This window comes from Temnothorax curvispinosus, unplaced genomic scaffold (assembly GCF_003070985.1).
Source record: "Temnothorax curvispinosus isolate PA1 unplaced genomic scaffold, ASM307098v1 QBEX01018237.1, whole genome shotgun sequence".
Taxonomy (NCBI): domain Eukaryota; kingdom Metazoa; phylum Arthropoda; class Insecta; order Hymenoptera; family Formicidae; genus Temnothorax; species Temnothorax curvispinosus.
Window position 1 is genome coordinate 351,183 of NW_020228017.1, and position 16,467 is coordinate 367,649.

Consider the following 16,467-nt stretch of genomic DNA (forward strand, 5'->3'; position numbering starts at 1 on the left):
ATAAAAAATTTATAAGAAATATGTAACATAAAAAATTTATAAGAAATATGTAAATAAAATTTTTATATTTTGTTAGACACGGCGATATATTAAAAAGCAATTTTTCTTATGAAATAAGCACGTTAAGGTAAGTACATACTTTTTCACCAGATGCTTTCGCCAACGCAGATTTCCATGCATCTTTCTCTCTAATATCTTCAGCTTTTTCTTTGTCGCCTAATTCTTCCAATTGTTTCAATTTTTCTTTTTTCTGTTGTAATTGTTGTAACATCTTTTTAGGGTCATTCTGACTCTTAGGTAGTTTCTTCTTTACGCCAATCTCAGAGAAGTCAAATTTACTGAACACCATTTTACCTTCCGAATTGAAAACTGGTTTTGGTTTCGGCACTTTTGGTACTTCCTCATCTTCCGTCTTTATTTTACTACCACTAGCTGTATTCTGCTCTATCCTAGCAAGCTTCTTCTGTACCAAACGTTCTTCTCTTTTCGTCTTCTTCTTGATTCTATTTTTCAAAGTTTTCTTAAGAAGTTTCTGTTTATAATCCAACTTTTTGACCCCCTTTAATTCCTCCAATTTTGCATGTAACTCCTCAAAGGTATGTGCTCTCTGATTTTTCTTGCCTGGTATAGTGAAAGTCTTCGCTGCAATAGAAAATAATACAGTAAAAAAGAAAATGAGCAATAAAGCTTGCAGAGAATAAAATTCTTTTTTGTTTTTGGTAAACAAACAAAACGCAAACTTTCTTGAAACAAAAATTATTATCTGAGTGACAATTTTAATTGCCATCTTTTTGTATTGCACTAAAATATAAACATAAATAGAATTTTATTGACTAGTAGACTGAATTCTGCACAATCATCTTGCACTTTTTACATAAGTGACTAACCTTTTTTTGTAGGCTCTTTCTCCTCCGTCGCTGGATAATTTTTATCAGCTAAATAAAAACATAAAATATCCATTTAATCATCACGAAAAAATGTAATCCTTTAAAGTTTGGAAATTATATTATTTGATAAAAATATAGTCACCCAATTCACGCGTCGACAGAGGCATTATAGATAATAAACACGATATAAATTGATCCTCTTTCTGAAGCTCTTTGCGCGCTTCCTGAGCTTCCTCTTTATTGAAACCCTTCGACATTGTTAATTGCATCTTCCTCTCGACTCACGTGTACCTCAAAGAGAATGTAAATAGTTTTATCTGAAATAGGTTATGTTGCCCAAGTGCTACAAACTTTGAGCATGAAGATAATAGATTCGGCATGCTCACGTTTATTTCTCTACATATGTCGATCGAACACAAAAGAGGAAAAACAAGAAATAGATTCTTAAAAAAAGAAAGAATTAGATTTCTCTTCCATTTTTCATCGGTTCGTTTACTTTACGTTGAGCAAATAAGAAAAAAAAAATTTTTCTTTTACAATTTTGATTGTAATTTTTATATATTAAAAAAATTTTTTAATATATAAAATCGCTATATACAGAATATATATACAGAATCGCTATATATATATATATATATATATATAAAATTAATATTAATGTATACAAACCAAATTTTTTAATAAAATTTTTTATTTTATCTCTTCTAATTTTAATTTTTCATTTTCTAGTATTTGACTTTTTGCATTTTGATTACAGAAAACATAACATGGCGCAATTGACAATTAACAGGAAAACTGAGGTTAGAGCTGCATACACAACTTTTGCGATTTAAAGTGATTTAAACAATATAAATAAATATAAACCATATTGATTTCTGCCTTGCCTAGACAAATGAGAGGGAGAGGATACAAAGGAGAGAAAAAGAAGAAAAACAAAACGCTTGTACAGGTAAGGGATTTACACTTTATTATTGTTATTAAAGTAAATTTATCCCTATAAGAAGCAAGCAAATTGATTTTTCATAATCCATCCATATACAGGCGCACAAACACACACACACGCGCGCGCGCGCACACACACACATCCACCCCGCACATACACCCACACACACTCACACGCAATCGTTTTCATAATACAAATACATTATAGTTTATTTCGTGAGCTAATATTATTCAATCAGAATTTATCAAAATTACACATACGAGTTGCATAAAGTTATTTTAATATAAACTAAACAATGAGCTGTCACCTTTATGGCAGAAAAAAAATCCTTACAAAAATGTCGTTATCTACTATTAAAAAATACCAAATTATTTACAGATAGTTCCGTCTACCAATCGTGATCTTTGTAAAACAATTAGATTCTTTCCAGCTAAATGAAAATTATCAAATTCTTTTTCGACAGCTACCGCGTCTTGTACAGTCTTAAAAAAAACATGACAGTATCTTAAATCATTTTCAGGGATTGTCTTCACAAGCGTCGCTGAAATTGGACCGTACTTCTCAAACAAATGTAAAATGTAATGTACACCATAGTTTGTATGAATGTTAGCAACAATTATTTCTTGATATAATTCAGGTAAGGCGTTCCTAGCAGTCCCACTTAACATATGGCAGTGCATTGTATCAGATTCATTCAACTTTGTTTCTGTGTCAGAAATTAATGCCGGTATATTGTGATCATGTGTGCCAGCTCGCATTTTATCCATTTTGATATCTGTCTCAGTCTTTGTTGAAGGATATAATTTAGTTTCTTGTTGCTTTTCTCTCATTACTCGATCATAAGCTTTGTTACTCATGGGATTCTGTTGTCTTGAAAATGAGTATTGTTCATTGGACATTTGTGGACTTGTCTTTTTATATTTGGTTTTATTTTCATTAAATTTATAGCTTTGTCTTGAACCGCGAGAGGCAGTGTCTGAAGAATAGTCGGTATCTTTTAATTTATCCAAACCAGAAGTTTTCGTATTATAATTTGACTTTTCTCCGTTTTCTGGAGATCTTTCATTATGAATGGAGTTCGAATTAAATTGTTTGCCAGTGCTAAATGTCCTTTGTGACGTATCTTCTGTCCTTGCTGCCTCCCATGGACACAAACTTCCTTGATCAGTTGGTTTTGTTCCACCCATTTCTGTACTTGCTGTTGTCTGCCATGAATTCAAACTTCTTTGATCAGTTGTTTTCGTTTCAGTCATAATTTTATCTTTTTGTGGTAATAAGGATATCACGTTACAATCGCGTAGACCTTTTATACACCTTATTACTTCCTCTTGTGTTTTATATTTTACAAATCGAAGTCCATTATTTTCACCACCAGGATATATCGATACAATATTTCCATAAGGTGAACAGAGCTTCTCTATTTCATCCATTTCGAGTCCTTTCCTGTTTGCAAAATGTATGGTGTAAGTATCGTCTTTTGATAGTCTATAATATTTTCTATAATCTATTGTAGTATCTGAGGAATTAGTCTCCTTGGAAATTTGTTGTTTTGAAAATAATGAAGATTTTTCATTAAATACTGACAAATCTGATTCGCTGCCTCTCACATTTGAATTAGGTCCATGATTAGGCATAAATTTTTGATTACTCGTAAAGTTATTGGATCTATTATTTTCATTAGATGTTCTTTTACGAGGTGAATTTTCTCTAGCGTTTGGCAAGTTTTTATTCAATTTCTTGTCGTTGTTGAATGTTTTTTGAAATGCCTGCTGTTGACTTGAATCTCTGTTGTCCCTTTTTCTTATTTTACTCCTTTCTGGTAATATCTCTATGTTACTGTCTTTGAAGCCATCTAAACAGGCTATTGTTTCTTTCAAGCTTCCTAACTTAACAAACGTAAGTAAAGTGTCTTCTTTACCAAAGTTTATGTCTACAACTTTTCCATAAGATGAAAATGCCTCCTTTATTTCAGGTGTATCAAGTCGATCCTTGTTATAAAAATGCACAGTATAAGTCCCACCTTTATCCAGCTTATAATATTTATCGTGATCCATTGTAGTGGTTGTTGTTAATTATTCTTCCTCCAAATATGTCTTCTGTTTCTTATTAGACGAAACAGTACGACCAAAATAGGTTAGGTTCAACCAATTTCTCAAGTCTTTCCACCTAAAATCATTTCAATAAAATTAGCATAAAAATGTCTCTCTCCTTTACTTTAATACAGTATAAATTAACCTCTTTGTCTTATCAAGTAAGCAAACAAGTTTCTCTCACCTGATTACAAAAAACTGCTTACTTGTCAATGATTTCTCGCAACGAATGCTTCTGGCCGGCTCGCCGGTCGGGCAAAAATCCGTCAAAAATATCCTATCCTGTTATCTGTTATGTTACTCGAACGTCGAACGCACAAGCCTCATGGTTGGGAATAATATTGATTGGTCTATTGGTCAAGTCTCTCCTGTTGTGCATCTAACACCTATATGTACGTAAAAGCCCATTATATTCGGATTCCACTCGTATGCTCAGTATACTCGATTTTATAGATAATTGAAAATATATACTCACGATAAAATTAGGCAAAATTCTGCAAAACCCACGTCAATGGCATTAACCCACGTAAAGAACCGTGAAGCCGTGAACGGCGTGATGGCGTCGGTGCCGTGCCGTCGGTCGGCGTGAAGCCGTGAACCGTTCCAGAAATGGCCAAACCCGGAAATGAAATGTTGAGCTAGATGTCGAACGCGTCGCGTCTAGGTATTTGAACATCATGACAGTGTTTACATGTAGCCGAGATCCGATGGTTTTTTTTTTCCTCAAATACGTTAGATTTCTCGTAAGTACTATCAGCAGTATCAACACATTTTGGAACGCATTCAGCGTTCGACAAATTGCAAAGAAGAAAGAAATTTTATTAAAAATTTATTAGAAATTAATTGCGAATTTGGTTGGAATTAATATGCGCACTGATGCAAATATTTAAACATATATTAAAAGCCATGTTGTTTTAATTTAAATGTAAAATGCAAATGTTTCGACTGATAAAATTATGCCTGATATTTTATCAAACAGCATAATAAAGTGTAAGAATTTCGCGGTTTATTAGATATATATTTACATTAAACACACATCTTTATGTTGATTTGTGTATGACGTACGATTTTAACTCGGAAACGAGTGCCTGATTTTTGTTCTTTTTTTTTTTGCATAAAATAATGGTTTATACTTAAGGTGATTTTTACACTTCAATTAAAAGTCATTGTTATTAATTACATATTTACATATTTCTGATTGTTCGATAATTTATTAATATTTGAGGATAAGAATGTATATTTACTTCACATTTTCTGAAAAAAGTATTGAGAGACCAAAAAAAAATTTTTTTTAAAACAAAAGAGGCACATTAAGATTGCTGTGATGTGAGCTTAATTTTTTTAATACAAGGGCTCGATTCTTGAATCCATTCGCGAGAGAAACGTATGCGCAAATTCTGTTCTTACAGAAACGTTGCAAGTTGATTGGTCAAAAACCATGCGATAGCCAATCAACTTGCAATTTTTCTGTAAAAACCACATTTGCGCATGCGTTTCTCTTGCAAATAAATTCAAGAATCGAGCCCCAGGGGTGTAGCGAAAACTCACCCCAGGCTCAAAATTCCCGGGTTTGTGCACTAGTGACTATAGTGCGTCCAATCGAATTCGCTATAATAAGATGTAGTAGAAATATAAAGAAACAAATTATACGCATTAATGAAAAATAAAAGAATAAACATTATGCGATGTCAGAAGTACGTCAAAATTTTTTCTATCTGTATAAAATCATGAGGAACGGAGAAAAATGGTAATTGCTGATTGGCTATACATAGCAAGAGTTTCTCGGGATCGATTTTATGTATCTTGAAACGAGGTGAATTGTTACAAAAGTGAAAAGATTTATTAGATTTCGACAAATGAAATTGTAGATTAGTGAATTTCTTCTTCGCTTTTGTAATTTTTACATCGTTTCAAGATATTCAATTGATTTCTGGGGCCTTAATTCTCGCACATGATATGTCGTAAATATATATCACATACTTTGCAACCAATAGCATACTTGCAAAATGTGATTTTCTAGTGACATTCGTGAAATGTCGTATGCGATATTTTTCGAGGATAAGTCCCCTGAGGGTCGATCACGTATCTTGAAACGAGATGAAAATTATATACAAAAGTGAGGAAATTCACTAGAGTATCTACGATTTCATTGGTTGAAATCTAGTAAATCTGTTCACTTTTGCAATTTTCACCTCGTTTCAAAATATGTATGTACAACCCCTCGATTGCTTGATTTAGTAGAAAAATTCTAAGCAACTTCGATCACTATAATCGTTGTATCGTTCATTAAAAAAAAAAATTGCCTTAATGCATGTTATTTGTAGTCCATTTATATGATGCGCCAATTACAAAGAAATTACATTCCTTATGCGCCGCGGAAGACATGCGTGGAACAACATTTACCGGAAACGGAAAAAAACGTTATCGCGAAATGTTATCGGAAATAATTCGTAGGAGGGCGCCACTATATCGATTGATATCTCAATCTCATTTCGCAGAGAATGCAGAGGCGACCGATTTGCACAGGTCATTTGGGCTTAGCGAACACACCTATGCATACGAGTTCGATACACTGCGAATCACATACATACATTTACGCATCATATACACCCCCATGCATAGGTTTTGCGAGCAAAAGCGCAATTAACATTTGAAAAACAAAAAAACAAAAAATGCAACTTAATATAACAGTAAGAGTAAAATCTATATTTAAGATACAATATACAATTGATTTAGATGAAACAGGCTAACGAAACTAAATTTTTTATTTATATTCTTTAATTAAAAAGAAAGAATATCTCTCATCAATGTCTGAATCACTGCTGCTATTAGATCGAGTATGGCAACTGTGTCCAGCAGTTCCCTAGATTCTTATTCATCAAATACAGAGATAAGCCAATCATTTAAATTGTTTAAAAAGTTAAGAACAACCGAAGGGATCTTAAAGCTCTATTTAATGAAACATTTTTATTTAATTCAGTAATGTCAATTTATAGGTATAATTATTATAATCATTTCAGGGATATAATCCAAACTCGGCAAATCTCAAGTGTCCGATTTTCGATGTAAAAACTGGAAAAACTAATAGCAAACGTTCTTACAATTAATTAAATGCAACTCGAATAACGTAAAACACATTACATATTTTCGTAAATTTAACCCGGTCTTTCGTGTCGCGAGAGATTCTGTTACGGATAATCCGCGCGGCTGTTGTACTCGGAATCGCGGGTTCAGAAACCGGCCTCGGTGGTATGCGCCACACGCCACACCACCGCCCGCGCCACGCCATACCGCGCGGTTTGATTTACGTTTCCCGCTTCCCAGTCATGGTCGCCCCGATGGCGGGCGGCCATCTTGCGCGCGTGCGGAGAGCTTGCGCACTGGCACGCCCGTAATTTACGACTCTCCTCTCTCGCGTACGCGAGCGCGCGAGCTTCTTCCCGTTTCAGCGGTAGGTTTTTCGCGCGAGGCGTCGTCACCGCGATTCGTCGTCACCCGCGAGAAGTTCTCCCTCAACAATCGTCTCGATCGACGTGTGAAACGCGCGTCGCTCGGCCGTCGGCGAGAAACGCGGCCGGGAAAACGTCGCGCGCGCAAAAGGAGCAGGACGACCGCCGCCGCGGTGGGAGAGAGAGACACAGAGGTGGGCGGAGTTTGCGCCCGTGTGAGCTGTGTGAAGTTGGCGACGAAGACGCGCGGTTGTCTACGCGGACGACGACGCGTTCCTCGAGCGTCCCGTCGGGAAATCGGTCGAGAAATCGTCGCTCCTCGAGGAACGTCGCCCGCGCGCGAGCGCCCAGGCCCAGCGTGGAAGAGGTTATGAGAACGCGGCTACGAGTGGCTACGAGAGGCCTGAAGTTAGGCGATCGTAAATAAAGAGGTGGATGCGCGCGCGGACAACGACGGATCGTCGCAAACGCGCGAGGAAGGAAGAGGGAGCGAGACGCGGCGGCGGCCGGCGCGGGAGGCAGATGCATGGGGCGCTCTGATTGGCCGCGGCGGCTGCTATGGCCGCCGATTGGCGTACCGCACGCATATACTCCAAGGCACAGCACGGACGCGCACGTACACCCGCGAGCCGCGTAGCAGTCGCTCGAGCGGCCGAGGACAGTGAGAAGAGCGACGGAAACGGTCGGTCCGCGCGCGCCGTCGTCGTCGTCGTCGTCGTCGTCGGCGCAGTTGTTTCCTTGTAAGGCGGAAAGCTTCGTGTGCGACGTCCGTGGCGCGGATGGCTCGGAGAACGACTCCGATTTTCAGCCATAGCGAGTAAGAACCGTCGAACCATCGTGAAGGAGCGAGAGAGAGAGAGAGGAAGAGAGAGAAAGAAGGCAAGAGAGATATTATATATACATATATATATATATATATATACATATATAGATATATATACATAGTGTGGAGTCTCGACGAGGAGAGGAGTGCGGTCCGGGCGCGACGCCGACCGTTTCGACACAACCGCGTATACGTAAAACCCGACAATCCGTCAATGTTAGAGCCGCCGGAGGCAGCGATCTCAACTTGCCCTATATTGTGTATACCAGATTTTACAAGTCGATAATTAGAAGCGCAGTGTGTGTGTGTGTGCATCGCCGGAGCGCGCGGCGGCGGTGCGGAAGGGAAACGGAGCCGAGAGAGGATAGAAGGAGCATCGCGGAGCGAGCGGAAAGGTGAGAGCAGCGTGCCGCGGCGAGAGCGAGCGAGAACGCGCGAGAGGAGCCGACGGACGGAGGGAGAGACGCAGAGAAACGGAGCGGAGTTAAAACCGCGCCGTGCGACACGCAGAAGGACAAAGACCGCGGCGTTGGCATAACCTCCAAGTCGTTCGCGCCGCGCGTTTCTGCGCGAGACAACGGTGCGTCAAGTCACGAGGTGTTCGTTACGACGGAGATATAAAATAAGTGAGAAAGAAGAGAGAGAATATATTTTTGCAAGTGTGCAGCGCGCGCCTTCCACAGATCGACGATTGGAGCACGGGGATCCGGAAGAGGAAGGCAAAGAGAGAGAGAGGGAAAGCACGTGCATCATTACATCCGGCCAGCGGCATCGTCCGACGAGGCAGATCGCGGAGGCCGGATCTGTTCAAGTTTGTTACGCGTTCTTTCGCGACACCTGGTATACGAGTATATAACGCGTAGGTGCGTTACACGCGCGTGGTGGTGCGACACGAGTGCGCTCCCGTCGGCCGTTCCGTTCTGGGCGCCGCGACGTGTAGCGGATATACAAGCAAAAGGGAAAAGGAGAAAATAAAGGGAAGGAGACGCACACGTCCACGTGGACACGTACCTACGTACGTGAGACACGCGGAACACGGTGGCCAACTGATCACCACCGGGGCTGGGAAGTAGCGGTGCATCCGGTTGATGGATGAGACTGGCAGGATGCTGCAACACGGAGGTTCAAGTGTGGGTCTGATGGGTGGAAACCAGGGTCCGACGGGCCAGAACACCGCCGGCTACATGGGCCCGGTCGACGGCACCGCGGCGCAGGGCCCCGACCAGGCGGTCGAGGCGAGGAAACAGGACATCGGCGAGATTCTGCAGCAGATCATGAACATCACGGACCAGAGTCTGGACGAGGCGCAAGCGAGGTATGCCTACGTCTCTTTTCCCTGCGCTCCGCCATTTTTTAACGCGCGGGATGCGTCTCTTTTGATCTTACCCTCGTTGAAATACTCCGTTGTCTTTTTTTCAAGGGTCTCTTCCTGGTCTCGGAATACTCCTCTTCATTTTCGACGCTTGCCAACAATCCCATATTTTGTTTTCTCGTATACACATATACGTATATATTTAATGTTTACCGCGTTGCCTAGTTGATAGTTATATCAGTAGCGTCGTATTCGTAATTGCCACGACTACTTTCGCGCTAAAGTGTCCGTGGGGTCTATCAGCGTTACGTCGGGGCTGAAAATTATGTTTACGGCTCGTTAATGGCGGAATTAAAGGTTTAATGGTACTTTCGATTTACGAGGTCGATTCGTTACCCGGGAGAGGAGCACCGTGTAAACGAAATTCTCATAAAAGCAAGACGATGCCCCCGCGCGTATATAAAATATACGGTGCGCGCGCTTTTATTTCGAGTCCCCGGGTTACGGGCGGTTCATGGAAACGCATTAAATCGCTCACCAGATTACAAAGTACACCCGCGATACACTCTCTTTCTTGCTCATCGATTCCCGCAACGTCACGCAAGAAGTGCATCTCGTTCGTTCTCCTTCGTATCTCGTAAATCAAATTAAAAAGAACACGTGGAGCGCTTTGCCACAATCTTTGCAGTTAATTATACGGTATTGTAAAACGCGCTCAACGCGCTTATTAATGACGACGAGTGATAATGATACTCCTACTGTGGGACTCGCTCGTGTGTACTTAGCTAATTATACGCGCGTTATTCATTAGCGCATTAATCTGCCTGATTTATCTCGCGGAATATATATCCCGGTAAACACATTCTCTGTACCTTCCTATCTTTTTATGATAATTTGGACGGACCTGCAAAGGCGTTTTGTCCGGATAAGATCTATCGACCCGCGAAGATATCGCCCGCGATGCTACGTTTCTCTCGTTTTACGATTTCGCAAGTAAACAAATGACGAACACACTGTAAGATTATGGTGAGACTCGAGACCGTATATTATTAGGACGGTACAGAACGAGTCGAAAGAGAGTATTGGCGAATATCAGACCTCTCGTATAGTGTCAGGAATAATGTCAGGAAAGTAATGAGGGTAGATGGAAAAGGGTACCTCTCGGTAAAACTCGTGTAAAAAGAAGATAATTTACATATATTTCGGAAATGACGAAGAGAACACGCTCCGCGAAGAAAATAGGAACGTAGCGCCCAATGGGGCACCGAACTCGGGCTCCTTGTATTTAACCGTATCGCCTGTGCACACACGCGACGACTAATCGTAAAGTGTGCCTGCCCATATTCACCTGGCGTCGGCCTCGTTCATGTGCGTTAAGTTATATTAAGTACCTGTCCGCGCGTTTGATGCCGCTACAAAGAGTGCCCAGATGTGCCTCCCACGAATACGTGCATTTTACGCGGAGCGCGCGCGCAGGGTGGAGGCACTTGTAATTTCGCGACGTGCGTTAAACGCCTTGGCCATTTAAATATCGCGGCCCGTCAATTAAGCGTACGGCCTTGAATTAAGTTAATTGCCTTTATTAACACTGAGCCGCTAATTTTGATGGCGATAGTTGTAATTTCACGTAATTTGCATGCAAAGCGCCCTAGATTTGCCTTCTCTTTATCGTATACAGTTCTTCCCTTTCGGGGCTTCGCGAAGGATCGATCTCGAATTTATCGAAAGCCTTTTACACGATTTTGAGTAGCGACGCCGAGCTAATCCGTTCGGTTTTTGCTTGCAGGAAACACACCCTCAACTGCCATAGGATGAAGCCCGCCCTGTTTTCAGTCCTCTGCGAGATCAAGGAGAAGACAGGTGAGTGATTTTCTCTCTTTCTTTCTCCGCAACAACGCGGGCATTTGCTCTTTTTACCGCGCTCGACTCGCACCGCTCGGATCATTAAACTTTACGCACGAACGACTCGCCTATTTCGTGCCGTGCTAACAGATGAATGGAATTTTTAAATCAGTCAATTTTGGAAGCGACAAACTCTCGCTCGTGACGCACGTTTCCGTAGAGACCTCGAATTTCAATCTACTCTTCTCCCTCTCGTATGTATATCAGGTTGGCGTTGCCCCGCGTATTTATATACATACTATATGTATTTTACGCGACGCGAAAATCGAACGTTACGAGGATGCTTTATTATTTTTGCAGCGTCATTGATTATATCTGTGTGCGAGCGAGGTTTTATTCCATTCCACCCGTGCGCGCGAGTTATTGTGCGTCATAAATCATAGGTCTTATTTAAAGCGTTGACTCTTCGGCGCCCGGTTGTGTGTTTGGAATTGATTTTTAAATTTGCGTTTTTAACTCGGAATCGATTGGAACCGGTATATAGGCTCCCGACGAGCTCCCGATGATTTTCGGATAGTTTACGTGTACATATGCAGAGAGGATTTCTACGGCCTTCGGGATCGTTGCGAAAGAAACGCGATAATGGGCGATAAGACGGTATTTTAAGGTGTATCAACATCGAAAATCGAGCTCGAGACTGCCGACTCCGAATCTCAATCTCTTAACGCGAAAACGAGCGATTCACGGAGAAATCCATGAATAAACGTCGACACATCCGAGCTGTTGCGCGTCGCGGCTCGCAATCACAACGGACCCGAAATCGAGAAATCGCGAGAGATCCCTATCTGTGACAGCGCAACCCGCGTTTACGCTCTCCCTTCGGCCACCCTTCGGTCGCGCGACCCTTGCGAGACCCATTCGAAACTCGTAAACATAATTTTTATGCGATGTTTGGATTACTTTTACGCGCGGATCAAGAGACCGCGAAATGCACAATTATTTCTGGGGGGAGACGCGATCGCGGAGGAAGGAGAAAGAGAGGAAGGGGACGAGATCGCGGGGGAGAGCGAGAAAGAGGGGGGGGGGGGGGGGGGGGGTTGGTGGCTACGTCAAAAGTATTCGCTGCCCGTTGGGGGTGGAAGGACCGCACCACGCCCCTCATGCTAAGTTACCCTCTTTCGCATCGCTTCTCTGCTGATGTGTATGTCTGTGTATATATATATATGTGCATGTGCTTGCGTACACGCATTCATACAAACCCAAGCAGTAGGCACGGGGTCGTTGGCGCAATACGGGCTGTGACGTCAACAACGACACCCCACGTTTCCGTAACGTTATGATATTTCCAAATGGGCGTTGGGTGCACCTAACGAAAGAAATCATCTTCTTCGCAATCGAGGGAGAACGAGATCGCTATTGATTGTTTTTTTTTATGAGGAATTTTGAATACGGACGAGATCGTATGTTTTTTCTAACGCATCTCGGAAATCTTGTCCCATTTTTATAACTTTGTCCTTTTTCATTGTCTTTATTGCCTCTCGCTGTCGTTGTACCGTCGTCATTTCGTTATATTGACATTTTTAATTGTATTTTATCTGGAATTTGCAGAGATATTAACCCTTCCGCTTCAGTTTTATATAACTAACTTTATAGCAAAAGAAAATCTGGTGAAATCTAACGATATTTTGTAGGGAAATTGTAATGGCTTTAAAATATTCTATACAGAGAGTCCTTTAAACTTTACTAATGTAACTGTCATTATTTAAATAGACGAGATGTGTACACATTATTATTGTGACGCTAAGATGTTCTCAAAATTTTCTTTATAATTTTTACGTGATTTTTTTATCGAGATATTCTTTGAATATTTTATACTTACACAAAAATATTTTAATAATATGTTTACCGTAATATATACTGGCAATATTTTATGGAAATTGAAATGTATTTGGGACATCTAGAATTATGTTTTGTTATATCCTGCATATATAAAATGTTTGATCCTTTTGATTCGAGTTTGAATAGTATTGGTGAAATAAGCAAAATCGTCGATGATACTGCATTGAAAAGTACTTCATTTTTCGACGCGGGAAAAGGATGACGAGACGAGAGGCGAGGGACAACAGAGAAAGAGGTTTAATTGGAGTTTATTGTAAACAAAAAGGGCGTCAAAGTATGATGAGCACTCGAGATGATGAACCGTTTTAACGGTCCTGTATCTTTTATGAGTTCCGGTCCGGCTGCGTGCTGCAAGTGCCACACGCGTGCGCGCGGGAAAAATGCACCGAGAGCTCTCTCCTTGTCGCGTTACGCGGGGAGGAAAAGAGACGCGAGATAGTCGTAGTCGAGTTTATGGGCGATGGCTGACGAGGCAGTGAAAAAGTACTAAACCAAGAGGAGCAGATAAACGCTATGTTAAGCAGACCGTTTTACCAGCCATTTAATATAATCGGCTCTCGCGCGTTCACTCTCTCGCGTGCGCCGCTCAGATAACTTCGGATCATCAAGACCCGTGCAAGGTGGGACCGTTCTCCTTCGTATAGGCTGGAGCCTTATCCCTTTGTTTGCCGCCGATGACCATCGCGCTGTTATACGTGTGTAACGTCGCGAATTTTTATTTTCTCAACCACCTTCACCCTTGTCGGCCCCTTTCAGCGAAGGAATCCGAATTACGCGCGAAATTCTGCGAGGAATAGGATTCTCCGCCGCTGTATGAATATTAATAATATCCGCTTCTCAAGTCCCTAAATCTCTTGTTGCGATCGCATTGAATTACAATGCAATCGAGAACAAAAAATTATACGAATTTCTTGCTTTATTCGTAGAAATTATTTTCTGCATGTCACAGTTCGTATTCGATAGAATAGATTTATGAAATACACAGGAGATTTGTTTTATTCATGATTTATCCGTAAACTTTGATCAACAATCACAAAATTAATTTTTGCTAGAAGTAAATTAGATATGCGAACAAATCTGTCTTGATAATTTAAACGAATTATATGCATTTTTTTGCTCGTGATGTAATCTAATACGATTGCGATGGATCTTAATTTTCCGTTACTCCAAATCTAACTCGGGGCGATCACAAGCAGAGAATCGGGCGATCGCACTTAGCGCTAATTGTACGATGCAATTACAAGACACGTAACCAGGCAACTCGTTCGATTCGCGTTAATGGACCGTCCTACTTCCTCGAATATCACGTGTAACGATCGATCGGGCCCTAAGAGGCAGTCAGCTCTCTGACTACGATTTGTCACGGTCAAATTGGAAGAGGCGCTTTCCTCCCTGTAACGCGCTGATCTTCGAAGACCTGTTTCGGGGCGAACACACCGCTCAGGACGATTTCCCGTGGGGCGCGCGTAGATCCCGAATACCGAAAAGAACGGAGAGACAGGCCTGCCCGAAATCCGCGGGATTTCTCTACTCGCCTTTCTTCAACCGTTGGTCCCCCAATCCCCTTTTTTTTCGTCCTCTCCCGCGCGGACAGCCCTCTTCAAGCCCGCATAGAGCAGCTGGCATAATCCTCCGCGTGGTGCACCGAAAAAAAATCCCGAGGGTGTCGGAGGAGGGCTAAGCTCCGACCTGGTTGCGCGATAAAATAGTCCATCTCGATAATTATCGGATGCGCAGAATCGCCGGACGATGAACTTTTCGGCGCGCCCGGACGCCCGATAAAACCAAATTAATCCGCGGCCAAAACAGATAATTCGGCCGAATAATAATCCGCGTCGCTGCCATTAATCACGGATCGGCCGATATTGATTTCGCGCGCGGCGCGCAATCCGATTGGCTGACTTTACTTACGGCCCGTCATTGCGTGTATGACGCACGTGCGTTCCGTGCGGCGCAATCGGTTACACGCACAGGGTGTTCCATGCGTGGATTAGTCCGGTCCGTCTGTCGATTCGCCGAGGATTTATTTAATTTTGGACACCGCCGTGCCACCGCGGCGCACATGCATCCTCGATCCTTCCGCAGTTTTGAAACAATGGCAGCTCTCGCGCAAACAATTAAAAATCCATACTCGATTTGGCCGCCGGCCAACAGCAGCTCCGTTTCCTATCCCGCACACCTATATAACTCGCGCAATAGGTACATGTCCCGTCTCTCATTGTTTTCGCCATGCAGTATCGCTCGATATTTTTAATATAACACACTGTTCATTAGGGAAATCCTTTTTCAAGCGTCAGTTAGGAATAATCGATTTGAAGACCGTTTTATTCAGCTACAAACAACGAACGTACGTGTTGCGAACATTTTATTCAGAGGCATGACCTTTCGCGCCGCGTTGCATGATATGTTAATATTAATCCGAAAGGCGAAACGGAGCTGAGCCCACGTGAGTGGCTCGAGGAGCGCATTGCGTTTCGCTGCAACCGGCCGACCTTGATTTCGCGGAGCGCATTTCACGCTGGATTCACCCCCGTCCTTTATCTCCCTCGTAATTAATGGCTCCGTTTGCTTCCATTTATTACGCGAGTACGACACCGAACTGTCTTCAGCACGCCGGGTGAGCACGCTCGCGCGTCCTTCCGATCCTCCGCGCGTGAACGATTAAAAATGTTCCTCTCGGTACATTTCCCCCGTACGCGAAGAATTCACGCTGACGCAATTTCGAAAATTAATCAAATAAATTGAGATTTAAAATGTCGATTAAAAAGAAACTTTATTTGGATTTAATACAACGCTCTGTCATCGAGATGAAATTCTCTCGCTGAGTAGGTAACGTAAAGATGGTAGACCACTCCAGGGGAAGCTCGATCGTACGCATCGCATTCTGTTATTGTTACAATGTACGAAACGTCCCTTCGGTTTTCGAGAGGTTGACGCGGCTCATTCCGGCTCTCCAGCTGGAATGTCGTTCCCCTAGCTTCGCTTTCCTTTTCTTCTTGTACCCGCGCCTTTCGTGCCCTCTTCCCTTCCTCGCCCCTTCTTCCTCCCTCTTTGTACTTCCATCTCCGTCTCTTCTTCACCCGTGATACTCGCATGCAGATGGGGTTCCAGCATCCCAAGGTGAACCGGAGCCCCTCGGCCCCCTCTTCCCATCTCTCTTTCTCTTTCTCTTTTCTCTGTGTTGCCTTCTCGCTTTCTCCCTACCTCCCTGTCTCTCTCTCT

The 16,467-nt window shown here is 42.3% G+C and overlaps 3 protein-coding genes across 10 annotated transcripts in view; 1 reads left to right on the forward strand and 2 right to left on the reverse strand.

Annotated features, from left to right (window-relative positions):
* Positions 1–1,241, reverse strand: part of LOC112468241 (surfeit locus protein 6 homolog) — a 1,928-nt gene extending 687 nt beyond the window's left edge. The window contains exons 1-3 of the mRNA XM_025037357.1: positions 1,030–1,241; positions 888–935; positions 140–642 (exon numbers count right to left, since the gene is read on the reverse strand). Coding sequence (XP_024893125.1) covers positions 140–642; positions 888–935; positions 1,030–1,156 — 678 coding nt within the window. The 5' untranslated portion in view covers positions 1,157–1,241. The remainder of the gene's footprint in view (positions 1–139; positions 643–887; positions 936–1,029) is intronic.
* A 587-nt stretch (positions 1,242–1,828) lies between these two features.
* On the reverse strand, positions 1,829–4,537 carry LOC112468254 (probable WRKY transcription factor protein 1). Its single transcript, XM_025037371.1, has 3 exons — positions 4,396–4,537; positions 4,127–4,306; positions 1,829–3,996 (listed from the first exon to the last, which is right to left on the reverse strand). Exon 3 carries the CDS (start codon positions 3,882–3,884, stop codon positions 2,199–2,201), a length of 1,686 nt encoding a protein of 561 aa, XP_024893139.1. The 5' UTR covers positions 3,885–3,996; positions 4,127–4,306; positions 4,396–4,537; the 3' UTR covers positions 1,829–2,198.
* A 2,800-nt stretch (positions 4,538–7,337) lies between these two features.
* Positions 7,338–16,467, forward strand: part of LOC112468240 (homeobox protein extradenticle) — a 52,504-nt gene continuing 43,374 nt past the window's right edge. For 4 of the 8 annotated variants that reach the window (XM_025037355.1, XM_025037354.1, XM_025037356.1 and 1 more), the window contains exons 1-2: positions 7,339–9,507; positions 11,291–11,364. In XM_025037355.1, coding sequence (XP_024893123.1) covers positions 9,281–9,507; positions 11,291–11,364 — 301 coding nt within the window. In that variant the 5' untranslated portion in view covers positions 7,339–9,280. Of the gene's footprint in view, positions 9,508–11,290; positions 11,365–16,467 lie in introns of all 8 variants that reach the window. The other 4 variants (XM_025037351.1, XM_025037348.1, XM_025037352.1 and 1 more) reach the window with 2 other exon arrangements.